The 17,309-nt window shown below is 41.3% G+C and overlaps 1 protein-coding gene across 1 annotated transcript in view; it reads right to left on the bottom strand.

Moving 5' to 3' along the window:
* Positions 1-5,007: 5,007 nt before the first annotated feature.
* USP46 (ubiquitin specific peptidase 46) overlaps positions 5,008-17,309 on the bottom strand; it is a 42,094-nt gene continuing 29,792 nt past the window's right edge. Inside the window, exons 5-9 of the mRNA XM_060778517.2 lie at positions 14,464-14,540; positions 8,691-8,774; positions 7,494-7,691; positions 6,264-6,342; positions 5,008-5,409 (exon numbers count right to left, since the gene is read on the bottom strand). Coding sequence (XP_060634500.1) covers positions 5,308-5,409; positions 6,264-6,342; positions 7,494-7,691; positions 8,691-8,774; positions 14,464-14,540 — 540 coding nt within the window. The 3' untranslated portion in view covers positions 5,008-5,307. The remainder of the gene's footprint in view (positions 5,410-6,263; positions 6,343-7,493; positions 7,692-8,690; positions 8,775-14,463; positions 14,541-17,309) is intronic.

The following is a 17,309-nucleotide window of genomic DNA, read 5'->3' as shown; positions in this document are numbered from 1 at the left end:
CCTAGTTTCCAACAGACCTCAGAACCTCTGAGGATGCCTGCCATAGATGCAGGCAAAACATCAGGAGAGAATGCTTCTGGAACATATCCATAAGGCCCAAAAAACCTACAACAACCTATCATTCTTTATTCCAGCAAAAAAGAAACAATTATATCTTTAATTTCCCACTAGTTCAAACAATCCAGGATTAAACAATCATTTCTGATATTTGCTTCCTGGCATGTTTTTCAGAGTTTAGACGGTTTGTTTAAAAGTGAAAATGGATCAGTCCAAGCTTTTCTTTTAGGTCTTGACTAAGGGAGAATACACGATCTATGACATACTGTGGAAATAATAGTTGCTCAATATGTCTGAATCAAACTTCAGCCAGTTCAACTGCAAGTACTGAAAAGTGGAATAAGCCTCCCAATAGTATGAATATTTCTTTGAACAGACTGCAGACATAATTTGTGAAGGCCTTCTTGGTATAAAGCCAACCGTACATCTTTCACTCCAGTGAGAGTCCTGCAAAGGAATTTTGGAGCAAACGGATCCAAACTAACAGGGCTATACCTCTACCATTTTGGTAACTTACTTAGAAATTTCAAGGCAATGGATGGGACCCTTCAAGGTTGAAGTACCTATATGTTTTTAAGGAAGATCCACCAACTAAAATCTGGTGCAAGATGCATGTTTAGAAGGAAAGAACTCTAATCCGGTGAGTTTGTTTCAAGTATCAAAACTGACTTCAGAATCCTTGCATGTTTGACAGTACATGCATCTTGTGAAGAGACCATCATCCTTGTATTGTTCTAGTCCTTATGATACATCTGGGAAGAAAAGGACATTGACTGCTATGATCAAATACACTAGGCTTGAACATATGAAAATATGTTCAGGAACTGGATCTAGGACAGGCATGAGCAAACTTTGGTCCTCCAGGTGTTTGGACTTCAACTCCCACAACAGAAGTTGTTAGAAGTTGTGGGAGTTGAAGGCCAAAACACCTGGAGGGCCAAAGTTTGCTCATGCCTGTCCTAGATCCAGTCCCTGAACATATTATTAAACAAACACCTAGAGGGCCGAAGTTTGACCATGCCTGATCTAGAATGTATTTCCTGCTACTGGGAGGACTATGCTCAGGAAAAAGTTCCTTTGTCCAATTTTCTGGGATTCCTGTCTTCTTCCAGATACCAAAGCTTGTGCCATGCAACAAGGTCTCCTGATCTCTTGTGTAGCATTTTAGAAGGTTATAGAGTTGGCTGTTGGAAGAAGGGGCAAGGAAGCACTGTTCCTCCAGACTAGTTTCATACACCTAAATGTGGGTCAAGCTCAGGCTCGGTTCTGTTATATGAGAATTTACCAGGCACTGCCTACACTCTTTTGGTCAGGAATGGACTTTGTTAAGCTACACATAACTGTTTAGTTGTGTATACAGAGCACCCACAACTCTACTCTCCACAACTCCTTTCCTACCCTGGTAGATCACTGCAGTGATGACCAATTTATGGCCCTTTAAACAAATTGAAAATAAATAAATCTGGTTTTGTTCCTCACACAAGTAAAGTGCTCTAGTATGCAACAGACGCGTGCTGTTCCAAAAGCTTGTACTGGAAGAGCAGCTTGGTTTGTCTTTTAAAGAAAATGTAAATATCACATCAGGGAATTTCAGCTTCAAAGACTAAACTAAGAAGCAAGAAGCAACAATGATAAATAAGGATGAAAAAAGCAGCTCAGCAGCAGTTAATGTTATCCAATTTCCTCTAGAAAAGGGTTGTTTCCTAAAACATTTGCATATTTTTTGAAAAAAGAAAGACAGTGAGTTTGTAATTTGTTTCGGACACATCTCCATCAAGATTAGGATCTTTCCGTGAAAGTCCCATCCGCCAGGAAACAGAGTTGCAGCCAGTTTCAATGTATTTGAAGAAGATGTGTCAAGTAGACAGTCCTGCTGGATTGTGCCTTTTCATTTTGATTTCATGCTTTCCTTTCCTTAGAGTTTAGAAACATTACTTTTAAAGACTCCAATTGCCAGAATCTGTGAATCAGCATGAGCAAGCACTTTTTCTATCTAGGCCAGTGGTTCTCAACCTGGGGTCTCCAGATGTTTTTGGCCTACAACTCCCAGAGATCCCAGCCAGCTTGCCAGCTGTTAGGATTTCTGGGAGTTGAAGGCCAAAAACATCTGGGGACCCCAGGTTGAGAACCACTGATCTAGGCAGTTGGAGGCTTCCACATCAGTGTGCCAAATCCAATTTTAATTTTAGCCTGAACTTTTTGAGGTGATGAAACTTGTTTTGGAATAATGTCCAATAGGTTGGTCAGCCTTTAGAACTCAGACTAAAATCTAGATGGAGGGTAGGATTCTGCTCGCTGACTAGCTTCTTTAAGATTGAGACTGAAAGCTGGTCAGATTCACTAGCTCTATAGATATGGAAGCTGTCACTGCTTAGGTATGAAAGCCAGGTATTCATTTCCGGGGAACAAAATAAAGGAAAATACTTGGGACGTAATTGAGATAAGAACTAAACCTCTAGACTGGTGACTTCACATGACTTATGAAACATCAGTGAGATGGAAGATATTGCTGCCTTCTGCCCCAGGAAGCTCTTTTCTCAATTATTTGTTTTATATATTCCAAAGCAGTCTGCCTGATTGTGGATGATTTACTTTCTGCCGTAGAACTTACCGGATGCCATCTCTTATTTCCCCTTCCATTTGTTTGGTCTCTTAAGGCGGATCTAGACAGCCCCTTTATTGTGGAAACTTCTGCAATAAAAAGGGAGCTGTCCAGATAATGCCACAACCAGATAATTCACCAAAACCCAGATAATTCACCACAACCAGATAACTCGCCACAAACCAGGGGAAACCCTGGTTTGTGGTGAATTAATTAGATAGTGTGTTTATTCTAGGCCTTACTGGAAGGCGCAGGATAAACCCATTATTTCCAGTTCCAGACACCATTCCCACACTTTTCTGGGCTAAATTAGTCCAGAAGACTGTGGGAATACACACTCCTTCCCCCAAAGACCCCAAACCCCTTTTGAAAGTAAAGAAAACTTACCCGGCTTCCAGTACAGTCTTGCAGCAGTGATTTTCCTTCCTTCCCCCCGCCGCTCTCCTGGCATTGTCATTTCTACGTGCAGGTAGAGCTGCTGCAAGACTGTATTGGAGGCCGGGTAAGTTTTCTTTACTTTAAAAAGGGGTCTGGGGGAGGGTTTCCAGATGTTCTCACGGGCCAATCCCACAAGAGCATCTGGATACACACCCCAGAAAGTGCACACTTTCTGGGGTGGGTGTGGACAGGCTCCCAGGAACATCCGCGTTTTAAAAATGTGGATTGTCCTGGGATAACTGCCTTTCTGGAAGCGCCCTTAGACCAGTGGTTCCTAACCTTTGGTCCTCCAGTTGTTTTGGACTTCAACTCCTAGAAATCCCAGCCAGGTTACCAGCTGTTAGGAATTGTGGGAACTGAAGTCCAAAACACCTGGAGGACCAAAGGTTAAGAACCACTGTCTTAGACAGATCTCAGAAACTGGCTTTGTGTTGAAAAAAATATATGTTCCAAAGAGAAATTATACATGACTGCAGAAGATCAAAACAACAAAAATGGCTTCATCCTGACTGATGCCTTGTCATTTAGTTCTCCATAAAATCAACGCAACCTGCCAAAAGCTTCACATCTGCAAGACATGCTCACTTAAATCCAGTGCATGCATTGTGCATGCAGGATATTTGATATGCACATGACATAATTGCTACCACATAGGAAAACAATGAACTGTTGCACCTATGGAGCTCTGTTTGTGTGCTTGAGTACTACTGAACTTTGGATCTTGTCCATTATTGCTGAACAGGATTGCACAACCAATCGACAAGCATGACACCCAGACAAGGGGCAAACTTGGGAAAGTAAGAATGACACTTGGGGGCATTTCTTTGGGTTCAAAAAGATTCTATCACTACATACACAGTGGAAGTAATACAGAGAAGCAGCTTCCCCTATTCAGTGCAAAATCCACCTAAAGCTTTTGAAACAGTGGGAATCCAGAGGACCAGTTTGGTTCCTGGGTGCCGTCCCATGATAAACAGGAAGACTGGCCGTGCAGTAGGATTTGGTTCAACTGGGACTGAAATCCTTTCACCTAAGTCTGTGCCTTGAAGTTGCCAATTTTATTTCTTTTTTCAAATAGCCCAAAGCTTAAAAGGATCAGGAGAGAATGATTTTCTAGCTGGAGAATGTCATGCGACATAATCCATAATCCAACTCTAGCTCCGACAGTTATGAAATGTATAAATATATACCCCCCTTCCCATTTAGCATGAACTGGAGTTATATTTCAATAGACATTTAAAGCTGTACTTTCCAGAGTTTCTACCTTTTCCTACCAATGGTTCTGCCTAGTAACCTTTGAGCATTTTTACTCCATGGTACCTCTGCATATTCATTTCCCATGGAGCGCTTGAGGGTTCTGCTCTCCCCAGAATGTGTGTCTCCAAAAATCCTTCCAATTGCCCTTTTCAGGCAAAGATCAGTAGTTATGGGCAAACTCTCTCTGGAGCTAACTAACCCAGAGCTATAATGGGCAGTATATGGGATGATGGGACTTCAAGTCAAAAGATCCTAGGTGGAACAAGTCAATGCTGGCGTCAGATTTTGAAGTGATTCTGCTGCCTCCTTAGACTCACCTCTATGGCACTGTCCATTGATTCCCCCTTCTCTCTGGGCCAGATCCACAACTACAGGTCAGAAGGGGAGTAGAAGGCCTGTGGAGGCTGCTCCTTGTCCGTGCTTTTATCATTGCAGTTGAAGGCAAGCAAACAAGCAATGACAGCAAAGATAAAAAGAAACAGGATGGGCCAATTCCATGTATCAGCAGCAAGCCTCCTGTATGGGTATGGATACTAGCAGCTATCTGACAATGCCAGTCCTTGAAGCTGGCTCTGATGGATGACCACCATTACTGCTGAAAAGCATCTGAGGAATCCCAGATCCCTCAGAACAGAACTTGGAAACCACTAAGCTAAGGAATGGTTCTTTACGTACTATGAAGAAATGGTCCTTAACGGTGACGCAGAAACACCTATCCAATATTCTACCTCAATTCAGCAGGATTGACAGATGAATATGAGTCTGTATGAATTTGCTGTTCTTGCAGTTAAATGAGAATCAGGCGAAAAATATGGCAGGATATATTCGGGAGTTTCGGTCAGCAATTTTAGAGATGAAATCAGATGGGACTGTATTGGATGGGTCGACATGGAAGTCAGTTAACAGTGTTGGTCAGTTTCTCCTCTCCAATTGGAAAAAGTCGGTCTTCCCCATCACTCTCTCGATTGATAAAATAAAATATATCCAGATTCTGAATTTTTTGATATATCAGAAGTCAGACCATAGAATTCTTCAATAGCTTGCGCATCAATTTTCTGCAAAAAAAGAAAATTGGGAAGAGCAGAAATAAGTTGCCAAGCAATTCAAGGAATACATCTGATATCGTGGAGATTAAGATCCTCCAGGGAGGCCCTGCTTTCCATCCCGCCATTGTCACAGGCACGACTGGTGGGGATGAGAGACAGGGCCTTCTTGGTGATTGCTCCCCGGCTATGGAACTCCCTTTCTGGTGAAATCAGGTCGGCCCCCTCCCTCCTGTCCTTTAGAAGGATGGTAAAAACTTGGCTGTGGGACCAAGCTTTTGGGACAGGGTAATAAAACGGCAATAGAAAAGATGACCAGGCCAATTAGATTTGACCTGGATGACTAGGACGGTTTTAAATGGTGTATTTTAATATTTTGATAACTTTATTTAATGTTTATGTATTGTATGTGAATCTGTGTCCCGGCATTGAATGTTTGCCGTGTATATTCTGTGCTCTGCCTTGAGTCCCCTTTGGGGTGAGAAGGGTGGAATATAAATGTTTTAAATAGATAGATAGATAGATAGATAGATAGATAGATAGATAGATAGATAGATAGAATACACTGTCAAAGAATACACTGTCAAACCAAATGTAATTGTACATAGTTTGAGAAATGAAAGGGATTTTTTTTTAAAACCAAAGCATGATCAGCAATATGTAGCCTGAAGTGTTGTGGTCTGTTCCACCACTTTATTTTGTGTGTGGAGTAGACACCTAACGTCTATAGAAGATACTTAAAATTTAGGACTCTGAAACTTCTCAGTGGTGGATATTAACACAATTAAGAAAATAAGAGACCACATTGCATGAATGATACAATTCAATCCATATGTAATCTATGGGGTGATTATCAATATACTTACCTCTACAATATCATCATCGAACAAAAGCCAAAAGCCATGACTTTTCACAATAGTAATATAATGTCCACGGTTAGGTCCACTAAGAAGGAAAGAGAGAGAAAATAATTTTAAAAATAATAGGCATAGTCAGCTTTTGTACTTTTTTTGTCATGTAAGGAGTGACTTGAGAAACTGCAAGTCACTTCTGGTGTGAGAGAATTGACTGTCTGCAAGGACATTGCCCAGGGGATGCCTGGATGTTTTGATGTTTTACCACCCTTGTGGGAGGTTTCTCTCATGTCCCCACATTGAGAGCTGGAACTGACAGAGGGAGCTTACCCACACTCTCCCCTGATTCGAACCTCTGACCTGTCGGTCTTCAGTCCTGCCAGCACAGGGGTTTAACCCACTGCTCCACTGGGGGCTCCTAGCATTTGTACTATAACTCCCAGTCTCCCCAGCCACTGTGGTTAATATAGGAAAACACAGACTATATGTTTATGGTCCCTGGGAGGGCATCCCATGAATCATGGGTAAGAATAAATTGCCATCTCTAGAATCATAGAATCATAGAGTTGGAAGAAACCTGATGGACTATCCAGTCTAACCCCCAGCCACGAAGCAGGAAAATTGCATTCAAATCACCCCGGACAGATGGCCATCCAGCCTCTGTTTAAAAGCTTCCAAAGAAGGAGCCTCCACCACACTCCGGGGCAGAGAGTTCCGCTGCTGAACAGCTCTCACAGTCAGGAAGTACTTCCTAATGTTCAGATGGAATCTCCTTTCTTGTAGTTTAAAGCCATTGCTCCGTGTCCTAGTCTCCAAGGCAGCAGAAAACAAGTTCACTCCCTCCTCTCTATGACTTCCTCTCACATATTTATACATGGCTATCATGCCTCCTCTCAGCCTTCTCTTCGTCAGGCTAAACATGCCCAGCTCTTTAAGCCGCTCCTCATAGGGCTTGTTCTCCAGACCCTTGATCATCTCCAGACCATTTATCTCTACTTGTACGTTTGTCCAGACCTCTAATTTACAAAACTGTGCATGTCTGCATTCCTGAAAAATGTAAACACCCCTCCCTTATTTCGCGGTGAATAGCCCAGTGTTGCAGCCAAATGGATACTCACTTGTCCTGCAAAGTTTATTTATTCATTCAATTTATCTATTCATTTGTCCTGTCTAAGGACAATGGTTCACTATTAATGTTCTATACAGGAACTCTTTCTTAGCCTTGGTTAGAATGGGGATTACCTGCCGCAGTGAACTACCACAGCTACCAAGTCATACATGCGATCCAAATTGATAGCATCCCCAGATGTGTTGAAGAGACGTAACTCCAGTGGGAATACCACACGGTAAGAGAGCTTGGTGTACCGGTGTAACTGCTCCATGTATTTAAATCTCTTCAGGTGCAATGCAAGGATCATCGGTAGCTTTTTGACCCTCATCCTGGGGAGCCAAATAAAATGTGAGAATGAGAACTCTGCTCTTTACTCATACCGCACTGGCAGATTTTTGTTCCATGTTGTGGGTGGGAGGAAGAATAAGGAGGATCTGTCTTAAAACTTTCCTTATCTTCAGCTGGACAATATGAGCCCAGATAATAACTTAGGTAGGTACCTAACTTGTAAAAGAATTCCCACAAAATGTATGAACACTTAACATAGGTAAACAAAACCATTTTCATAGCTATAAGAGAGAAGTTCCATACTCCTCCCCTAACTACAGTTCTCTACAAGCTACGAAGATGTATATGGAGTTGTCTAGTAGGGCTGAGGATTACTGACTCTACTATACATGCAATTTTAGGTATGTTTGATACTTCCTATGAACCGGGACTGTGGTGCAGCTGGCTGGAAGTCAGCTGCATTAGGATCACTACTGATTTCGAAGCCATCCCGGGTCGGAGTGAGCTTCTAACCAATTTGTGTAGCTTACTGTCGACCTTTGCAGCCCGAAAGATAGTTGCATCTGTCAAGTAGGAAATTTAGGTGCCACTTATGTGGGGGAGGCTAATTTACGGCACCATAAAAATCTCCAGCAAGCATGCAAAGAATGAGGAAGTACTTAATCAGTGTCACAAATGGACGGCGAAGCGACAGCTCCCCTGGTGGCCAGAATATCCTCATGAAAAAGCTGGAATGTTAAATAGCCTGTTTGTCTGTCTATATATGTTGTGTGTCTATGGCATTGAATGTTTGCCATGTATATGTACGTTGTAATCCACCCTGAGTCACCTGCGGGGTGAGAAGGGCGGAATAGAAATACCGTAAATAAATAAATAATAAAATACAATTGTTTCCTATTCATATTTTATTTTAACATAATTTAGTAAATTGGAAGGCAATAATCTGCTCCCCACCTCATGAAAGCTGGGGAGATGTATTCCATTGTTCTTTATTTTACTGGCTGTTAGATAGCAACCCATGCCACACTGTGCAGAATTACCTTTTTTGTGCCTCTTGTTTGCTACAGCACGTTTCACAGTAGTACTTCTGTTCACTACACAAGGTCTCTGTGTTGCTGAAGTCTCTGAAATGAGCAGAGATACCAGATTTCAGCATTTCTCTATATTTCTCTAACACAGAAATGCAATCAAATACATTGAATTGCTTGTACAATATTGTATGAGCTGCTTTATTCATTGTAACTTAAACCCAGCAACTAATTATCACCACTATTAATTTTTTAAAATATTTTGTCCTAGCTCTTTAGGCTGTTTAGAGTAAATCAGTTTAAAAATATCTAATCAAAAGAATAAAAATATTCTAAACATATGATTAACAATTGAACAATTTGAAAAGTGAAAACAGCATTAAGTCATATATGTAGACAAATTCGGATGAAATCATTATTGGATAATCACTAGTCACAAAACCAATGAGCAATGGTGTCCAACTGTTAGTCCTTAGGTGTTTGGGACTCCAACTTCCAGAAGCCAAAGTCCCGAACACCTGGAGGACAAAAAGGTTGGACACTACTGTGCCTAGAGGAAGGTTGTGAAGATGGGACTATGTCAGATTCTATCACTGCATTCCCAAATCCTGAGACCTTGTGGTGACATTAGACGTGATGATTTAAGTGTCAACCCCATTTGCCCATTCAGATATGAAACACCAAGTCTAACAAGTGAGGAAATATATAAACACATATGCACACACTTTTCAAAGCAGTATTCGGACTCTGAGATTCCTCATTCTTGTGGTGAACACTGACTCTGGCCCTTTCCACACTGCCCTATATGCCAGGATCTGATCCCAGATTATCTGCTTTAAACTGGATTATATGAGTCCTTACTGCCAGATAACCTGGGATAAACCAGTAATCTGGGATCAGATCCTGGTATATAGGAGCAGTGTGGAAGGGGCCTCAGATCTTGAAATCCTATCCCAGTGTCAGGATTCACCATCATTGGGTGCACTGGATCACACCCAATGGAGAAAGTTTTGATGGCTGGGGAGCTCCTTGTGTACAGAATGTGTTCTCATCTGATTTCTTGGCTCCCTCTTTATGACAAAAAAGATCCTTTTTACATTGTTATATAGTTGAGATTATCAAAGCAGATAATCCACATTATCTGCTTTGATCTGGATTATATGAGTTTACACTGCCATATAATACACATCAAAGCAGATATCCTCTGGATACATTCCAGCTTGTCAGTATCTCTCTTCAATTGTGATGCCCAGAATTGGACACAATACTCCAGGTGTGGTCTAACCATGCCAGAATAGAGGGGTAGCATGACTTTCCTGGATCTAAACACTATACTCCTATTGATGAAGGCCAAATTTTTTTGCCACCACATCACATTGTTGGCTCATGTTTAACTTGTTGTCTACGAGGACCCCAAGATCTTTTTCACACATACTGCTCTCAAGCCACGCGCCCTCCATTCTGTATTTTTGCATTTCATTTTTTCTGCCTTAGTGGAGTATCTTGCATTTGTCACTGTTGAACTTCATTTTGTTAGTTTTGGCCCATCTCTCTGATCTGTTAAGATCGTTTTGAATTCTGCTCCAGTCTTCTGGAGTATTGGCTATCCCTCCCAATTTGGTGTCGTCTGCAAACTTGATGATCATACCTTCTAACCTTCCATATAAGTCATTAATACATATGTTGAACAGGACTGGGTCCAGGACAGAACCCTGCAGCACTCCACTCATCACTTCTTAGATTAAAAATGCTGGGTATAGTGTGGGAGCGTGCTTGGAAAGGCATGATGGGCGTGTGATGGGCAAAAGCGAATGATGTGGGGCGCCGGATGACAGATCCCCCCACATTAAGGACCTCCATATAATGAGGTCCCAAGTGAATACACAGCCATAGGAAGTGGTGGGAGGAAGAGGGACTTTGTACATTTTTACCTATATGTGTTCTATTGTATTCTGCCTTAATGTGAGTCAACCTGAATCCCAGCCTGGGAACAAGCTGGGTTATAAACAGAATGATTGATGGATGGACCACAGGTTCAGTGACCATGGATGTCAGGTTAGATCAATAAGTCTTTTTACCATGAGAGTGTTTATGTGAATTGAGTAGATGTTGAAGGTACAAGACCCGCACCACCCCATTGTTGATGTCCTCATTTATTGTGACTATACACTGTACTGGTTTGGCAACTCCTGGGCCAGAACGAGTGCCTACAAACTTGGCCTGACCTGGACCAAATTCTAGACCAGGCATGGGCAAACCTTGGCCCTCCAGGTGTTTTGGACTTCAACTCCCACAATTGTTGAAGTCCAAAACATCTGGAGGGCCAAAGTTTGCCCATGCCTGGTCTAGACCCACTCTTTGGACTGCATTTAAGGGTGATTTTCAGAGATACCAACATAGAGCCCCATTATAATTTTAACACATGCCAGAATGCTTCACTTTGATTTAAACAACAATAACAAAAAAGATATTTCCACACTGCTAATTTCTGGCTCAGAAACATATATGAGCTGTTTCCTTAGAAAGAATTATGTTAGAAGTGTTGTTTATTCACGTGGAAGATGTTTTTCTTCAAAAGAACACACACATACACAGAGAAATGTCAATAAAACAAAGGAAAGGAAAGGTTCCATGAGAGGTAATATTGACTGACTCAATTGCCCTTTTCAGTGTCTCGTGGAAACAAAAACAGCGAATACATAATTTATTGTGTTATTTTATGAATTCTTTCAGTGCCAGTCTTAACACAGAGAGAGAAAATAAAGATGTTGGAAGCTTAATAGAGAAGGTTCTTTCCTTCCAAAGATAACTAGGAGGAAGGAGAACTCGATGTAATATTTAATGGGGAAAGAAACTAATTGAGCAATTGTCTCCGACTAGCTCCTGTTTTCTTTTTTATTCTTTCCAACTATGCCATTTATATAATCAAGATCAAAGTGAGATGTTTCAGCTTTTGAAAGTGGAAAATAGAATTCCTTACATATTTCCATGCCTTGTAAGCAGAAGGCATATTTTGTGCTAATTGTGATAGTTACAGGAAAGAAACAAAAAAAATTGTACTGATTCTGTCTTCGCTGAATCTCCTTTTAGTCAACACTTTCTGCTTTTACTGAAAAGTCAAGGACAGTAAACGGTAGCTGCTGGCTATATGTCATCTGCTTAAAAATATTTATCTGTTGTAATACCACAATAATGAAAGGACTAAGGCAATGACATCTCCAGCCCATCCTCTGTTCAGATATCAGCCAGCACGCCAATGTCTTAAATCAAGAAATGGCTTTCTAAGATCTGCAGAAATACTCGCAGGAACACCTCAGCAAGCGAGAGTCCAAAAGTGGCAGGTAAAAACCTGGAACCACAATCAGTGGCTTTTTTTATCATGTCAGGAGTGACTTGAGAAACTGCAAGTCGCTTCTGGTATGAGAGAATTGGCCGTCTGCAAGAACATTGCCCAGGGGGTGCCCAGATGATTTTTTGATGTTTTTATCATCCTTGTGGGAGGCTTCTCTCATGTCCCCACATGAGGAGCTGGAGCTGATAGAGGGAGCTCATCCGCCTCTCTCCGGATTTGAACCTGCGACCAGTCGGTCTTCAGTCCTGCTGGGACAGGGGTTTAACCATTGATACCAGTGGCTGATATCTGATGAGAAAATCCCTCCTGAGCACACAGAATACTAGGCGACTTTGAAGGCACTGAACAGACTGTGTTCTCGGACCACAAGATGAAGAGCCAATCTTAAAAAATGGGGCTACAAAGTAGCGTCTATGACATGCAAATGTGGAGAAGAGCAAACCACAGACCACTTACTACAATACAGCCTGGGCCCTGCCACTTGCACAATGGAGGACCTTCTCACAGCAACACCAGAGGCACTCCAAGTGGCCAGTTTCTGGTCAAAGGAAATTTAGTATAATGCCAACTTTTAAACTTTGTTTATGGTTTTTGTATACATTATAATTGCATTCTCAATTTGCTTCTGACATGATGAATAATAATACCACAGATTTTCATCTTCCTACTGCCTCCTTAGAAGTAATGCATACCAGTTTGGTGGGCCCACTAGCCGTCTTTGGGATAACTACCAAAGGACATGCGACTATTGTTTGTTTGTTTATTGATTGATTGATTGGTTTGTCTGAATTACAACCCACTTGTGTTCTGAATGAGACTGACAGCTGGGACCAGGACCACATGGAGGTCTCATTAGTAATCAGTATCATGTAGCCAGTGCAGTTTGGCCCTTTTCCCCAGCTGCTCCAACAGTGCACATAACATCAGTTGTGTATTCATCGCCCCATGTGAATGCACCAGTTCATACAATACTGGCTTGGTTGAGAGCTCACCAGCAATTCCATACCCTCAGAGGCAATTAATTTTCCCTTAACAAGAAAGTCTAGGAAAAAAATGTTTGCCACTTATTTAAAATATGAACTCAAAGTTCTATTATACTAGGACAGGTCAACATCAATAGTCCAATGCAATATGCCTGCATATCACATGAGGGTTCTGTTCAAAGATCCTTTATGTGATACAATTTTCATATAATCTGGAACCCTATTTTTCTGACTTGAAGTGAACAATGTTTTGGGTTTCTTAGGAGGAAATTCCATCAGAAGTTAATAATAATAATAATAATAATAATAATAATAGTAATAACAAAACTTTACTTATACCCCACCACCATCTCCCCAAGGGGACTCGGGGTGGCAATACAATACATCAATATACAACAGAACACAGTAATAAAATATAAAGAAATAAAAATATAATACAAAAACCATTATAAATAACACATCAAACAAAGTAAAGAAGTTGACCACAGAATCATACTGGAAGTGATGGAGAAAATTTCTCTACGCATCCCTAGGTCTTCCTGTGCAATTCCAAAGCTATCTGTATATCAGTGAAGCAGCATTCAACAAGCTTATAAAATAAGATGTATTGTCTTCTCTGAAAAAAACATTGGATGAATTGATACCAAATTTGGACACAATGCACATATTAGGCCAACGAGTGATCATCACTCATAAAAACACTGAAAACACAGCAGAAAAGACTTTAAAAGCCAAAAAACTAACAATACATTACAACACATGTGCAAAACCACACACACACACACACACATATACACACACGCAAACACACACACAAAACACATATACACAGACTGGGCCACAGCAACACGTGGCAGGGGCCGGCTAGTAAATAAATAAGATGGACATATGGTGTTAGCTACCCAAAGCACACACAGGAAAAGAAAAATACACTTTCCGTTATTGCCAGGGATTGATCTCAACTGATAACAAAGCTGAAGCAGATTCATACGTTGGAACGGTGTGTGAAATCTATTCCTGGTTCCTCAAAGCTCTGATAAGTCTGAATAAATTGCGAGTTGTATTTAATCCAGTGAGACTTCATAGATGCTATGAACTTCTTATACATTTAACAGCTGTGATAAATAACACTTGGGAGAAAATGTTTCACATTATCCATCAGTAGATCCTTTGACTGACAGATGATAGATTGCTTTCCCAGCGGGTGTCAGTAATGCATGCTAGAGCACATCTACAATCTGCAAGCTATTTGCTCTAAAGTACTCTTACTACTTTCTACTTTCAGTGAAACTTCCTAGATTATACAATGAAAGATTCATAAACTGCAGTTTCTTCCAAGATATTCACTCTCACCAATGTAATGTAATGTAGCCAAAGCTAATTTCATATTCTTGATTTGATTTAAGCTGTATCAAATGCCACTGATCGAAAACGATGCATTTTTTCCTACCTTAAGCAGTGAGTAATTGAAGTGTTCTGTTCTACATCAACAGAAAGATCAAGAAAATCTTCATCTTTGCTACTAACCTGGAAAAAAAAACCCAGAAAAATCAATAGTATGTTATACAGCACTACCAGCCAAACTGCCCGATTTGAAGAATGTATGTCCACCAATAAATGCTCAGAGGCATGACTATAAACATGCTGGCACAATGTCAAAACCTAGAATATCACAACCTAGAAAACTGTGCCATATATTGGAGGAACATTAAAGCATTGTGACAGGGAAATTGTTGTGTGCCTTCAAGCCCTTTCTGACTTACAGTGACCGTAAAATGACCCTATTACAGGGTTTTCTGGGACTGAGAGTATGTGACTTGAGTGCGGTCATCCCGTGGATTCCCATGGCTGAGTATTTATTTATTTATTTAAAACATTTATATTCCTCCCTTCTCACCCCGAAGGGGACTCAGGGCGGAGCACAGCATATATACGGCAAACATTCAATGCCGGGACACAAATTCACATACAATACATTTTATCAAAACATTAAAATACACCATTTAAAACCGTCCTAGTCATCCATGTAAAATCCAATTGGCCTGGTCATCTTTCCTATTGCCGCTTTATTGCCCTGTACCGAAAGCTTGGTCCCACAGCCAGGTTTTTACCATGCTTCTAAAGGACAGGAGGGAGGGGGCTGACCTGATTTCACCAGGAAGGGAGTTCCATAGCCGGGGAGCAATCACCAAGAAGGCCCTGTCTCTCGTCCCCACCAATCGTGCCTGTGACAATGGCGGGATGGAAAGCAGGGCCTCCCCAGAGGATCTTAATCTCCATGATGGCTCATAGGAGGAGATGCGTTCGGACAGGTAATTTGGGCTGGTTCCGTTTAGGGCTTTATAGGCCAAAGCAAGCACTTTGAATTGTGCCCTGTAGCAAACTGGCACCCAGTGCAGCTGACATAACATGGGAGTTGTATGTTCCCTGTATGCCGCCCCAGTTATTAACCTGGCTGCCTCTCGGACTATTTGAAGCTTCCGAGCAGTCCTCAAAGGCAACCCCACATAGAGTGTGTTGCAGTAGTCTATCCTAGATGTAACAAGAGCATGGAAATTGAATTCTGATTTCCTGAGTCATAGTCCAGCACTCAAACCACTACTCAAATCTCCATCCTATTGACATCGACGTTATGACTTAACATGGAATAAAGAAATTACCTAGTAGCTTCTAGGTAATTTCTATATACCCCTCCCTAAGTCACAAATTTCAGGATTCCATAGAACACAACCATAGCAGTTAAAGTGGAATCATAATGGCATAATTGCGTAGCATGAAAGGGACACTGGTTGCTTTTGTTGTTCTCTCAATGCTGGAAACATTACATGTAGCTATCCCAAAACAACCACAGTCAAATACAAGGCTTCACTTGTACATTCTATCAAGGGGACAACAAAGATCTGTGTTTTCTTAGGACAAAAGTGCTAATTATAACACATCTCATAATTAAAATTATTGTGTTCGCCCCCAATCTAGGGGTATGCCTTTCATACAGCACAATTTGGCACACATCACATGCTAAATCTAGAAAATTGAAAGCACAATGATTACTTCCATGAGATTGGCACAAGATAAATTTGGACTACTTTCAGTTCAGGTAATTAGATGGATTTCTGGCAGAGATTAATGAGAAGCCGGAGTGGATTGCTACTGTAACTCCAGCTCTAAGAGAAACCTAACCCTTCTGCACTGCCATATAATCCAGGTTATCAAAGCAGATAATATGCATTATCTCTGGATGAGATGAGTCTACACTGCCATATAATCCATTCAAAGCAGATAATATAGATTTTATATGGCAGTGTAGAAGGGGCCAAAATCCATATGTGCTTTCAAGCCATTTGACGACTTATGTTTACCTAGGCAAGGAATACTTAAAGGTGGTTTTGTTATGAAAGAACGAAACATGGAGTGGCCTAGATGATGCAACTGGAAAATGTGATTAACAGGAAGACATTGGTTTTTATATATTTTTAATGGTTTTGTATGAATTTTACAATGTTGTTTGATTGTTTTTAATTGTATACTATGAACTATTATGGCATTGAATTGCTGCCAAGTTGTAAGCCGTCTTGAGTCGCCTTCGAGCTGAGAAAGGTGGGATAGAAATATTGCAAATAAATAAATAAATAATAGTTCCTTTCTCTGAAATACTTCTACAGTATCGGGCTTTTGTTGGAGGTCTCCCATCCAAATACTAACAAATGTGGACCCTGCTCAGTTTCCAAGATCAATATACCAACCCTTATATAAACTTTGGTCATAGCTTTATAGTCCATCTCATTCTTGACACAGGGGTAAAAGGTAAAGGTTGTCCCCTGACATTAAGTCCAGTCATGTCTGACTCTGGGGAGTGGTGCTCATCTCCATGTCTAAGCCGAAGAGCCAGCATTGTCCATAGACTCCTCCAAGGTCATGTGGCCAGCATGACTGCATGGAGCTCCATTACCTTCCCGCCGGAGCGATACCTATTGATCTATTCACACTTGCATGTTTTTGAACTGCTAGGTTGGCAGAAGCTGGGGCTGACAGCGGAAGCTCACGCCGCTCCCCGGAATCGAACCTGCGACCTTTCGGTCAACAAGCTCAGCAGCTCAGCACTTTAACCCACTGCGCCACCAGGGGCTCCACAATACAGGGGTAACAGTGAGTATTTCAGAAGAATGCTATGAGATTGACTACGATTATGGGCATGTTCCAGAAGGGAGTCTCACCAAAAGTTAAAGCCATGCTCTGAGAAATATGTGCCCTTGCCTAATCCAGCAGTTTCTAAACTACTATAATCCAGGACACACC

The sequence above is a fragment of the Anolis sagrei genome, chromosome 5 (assembly GCF_037176765.1).
Source record: "Anolis sagrei isolate rAnoSag1 chromosome 5, rAnoSag1.mat, whole genome shotgun sequence".
Lineage (NCBI taxonomy): Eukaryota > Metazoa > Chordata > Lepidosauria > Squamata > Dactyloidae > Anolis > Anolis sagrei.
Note: the sequence above shows the minus strand (reverse complement) of the source record. Positions and strands in the feature narration are given on the sequence as shown.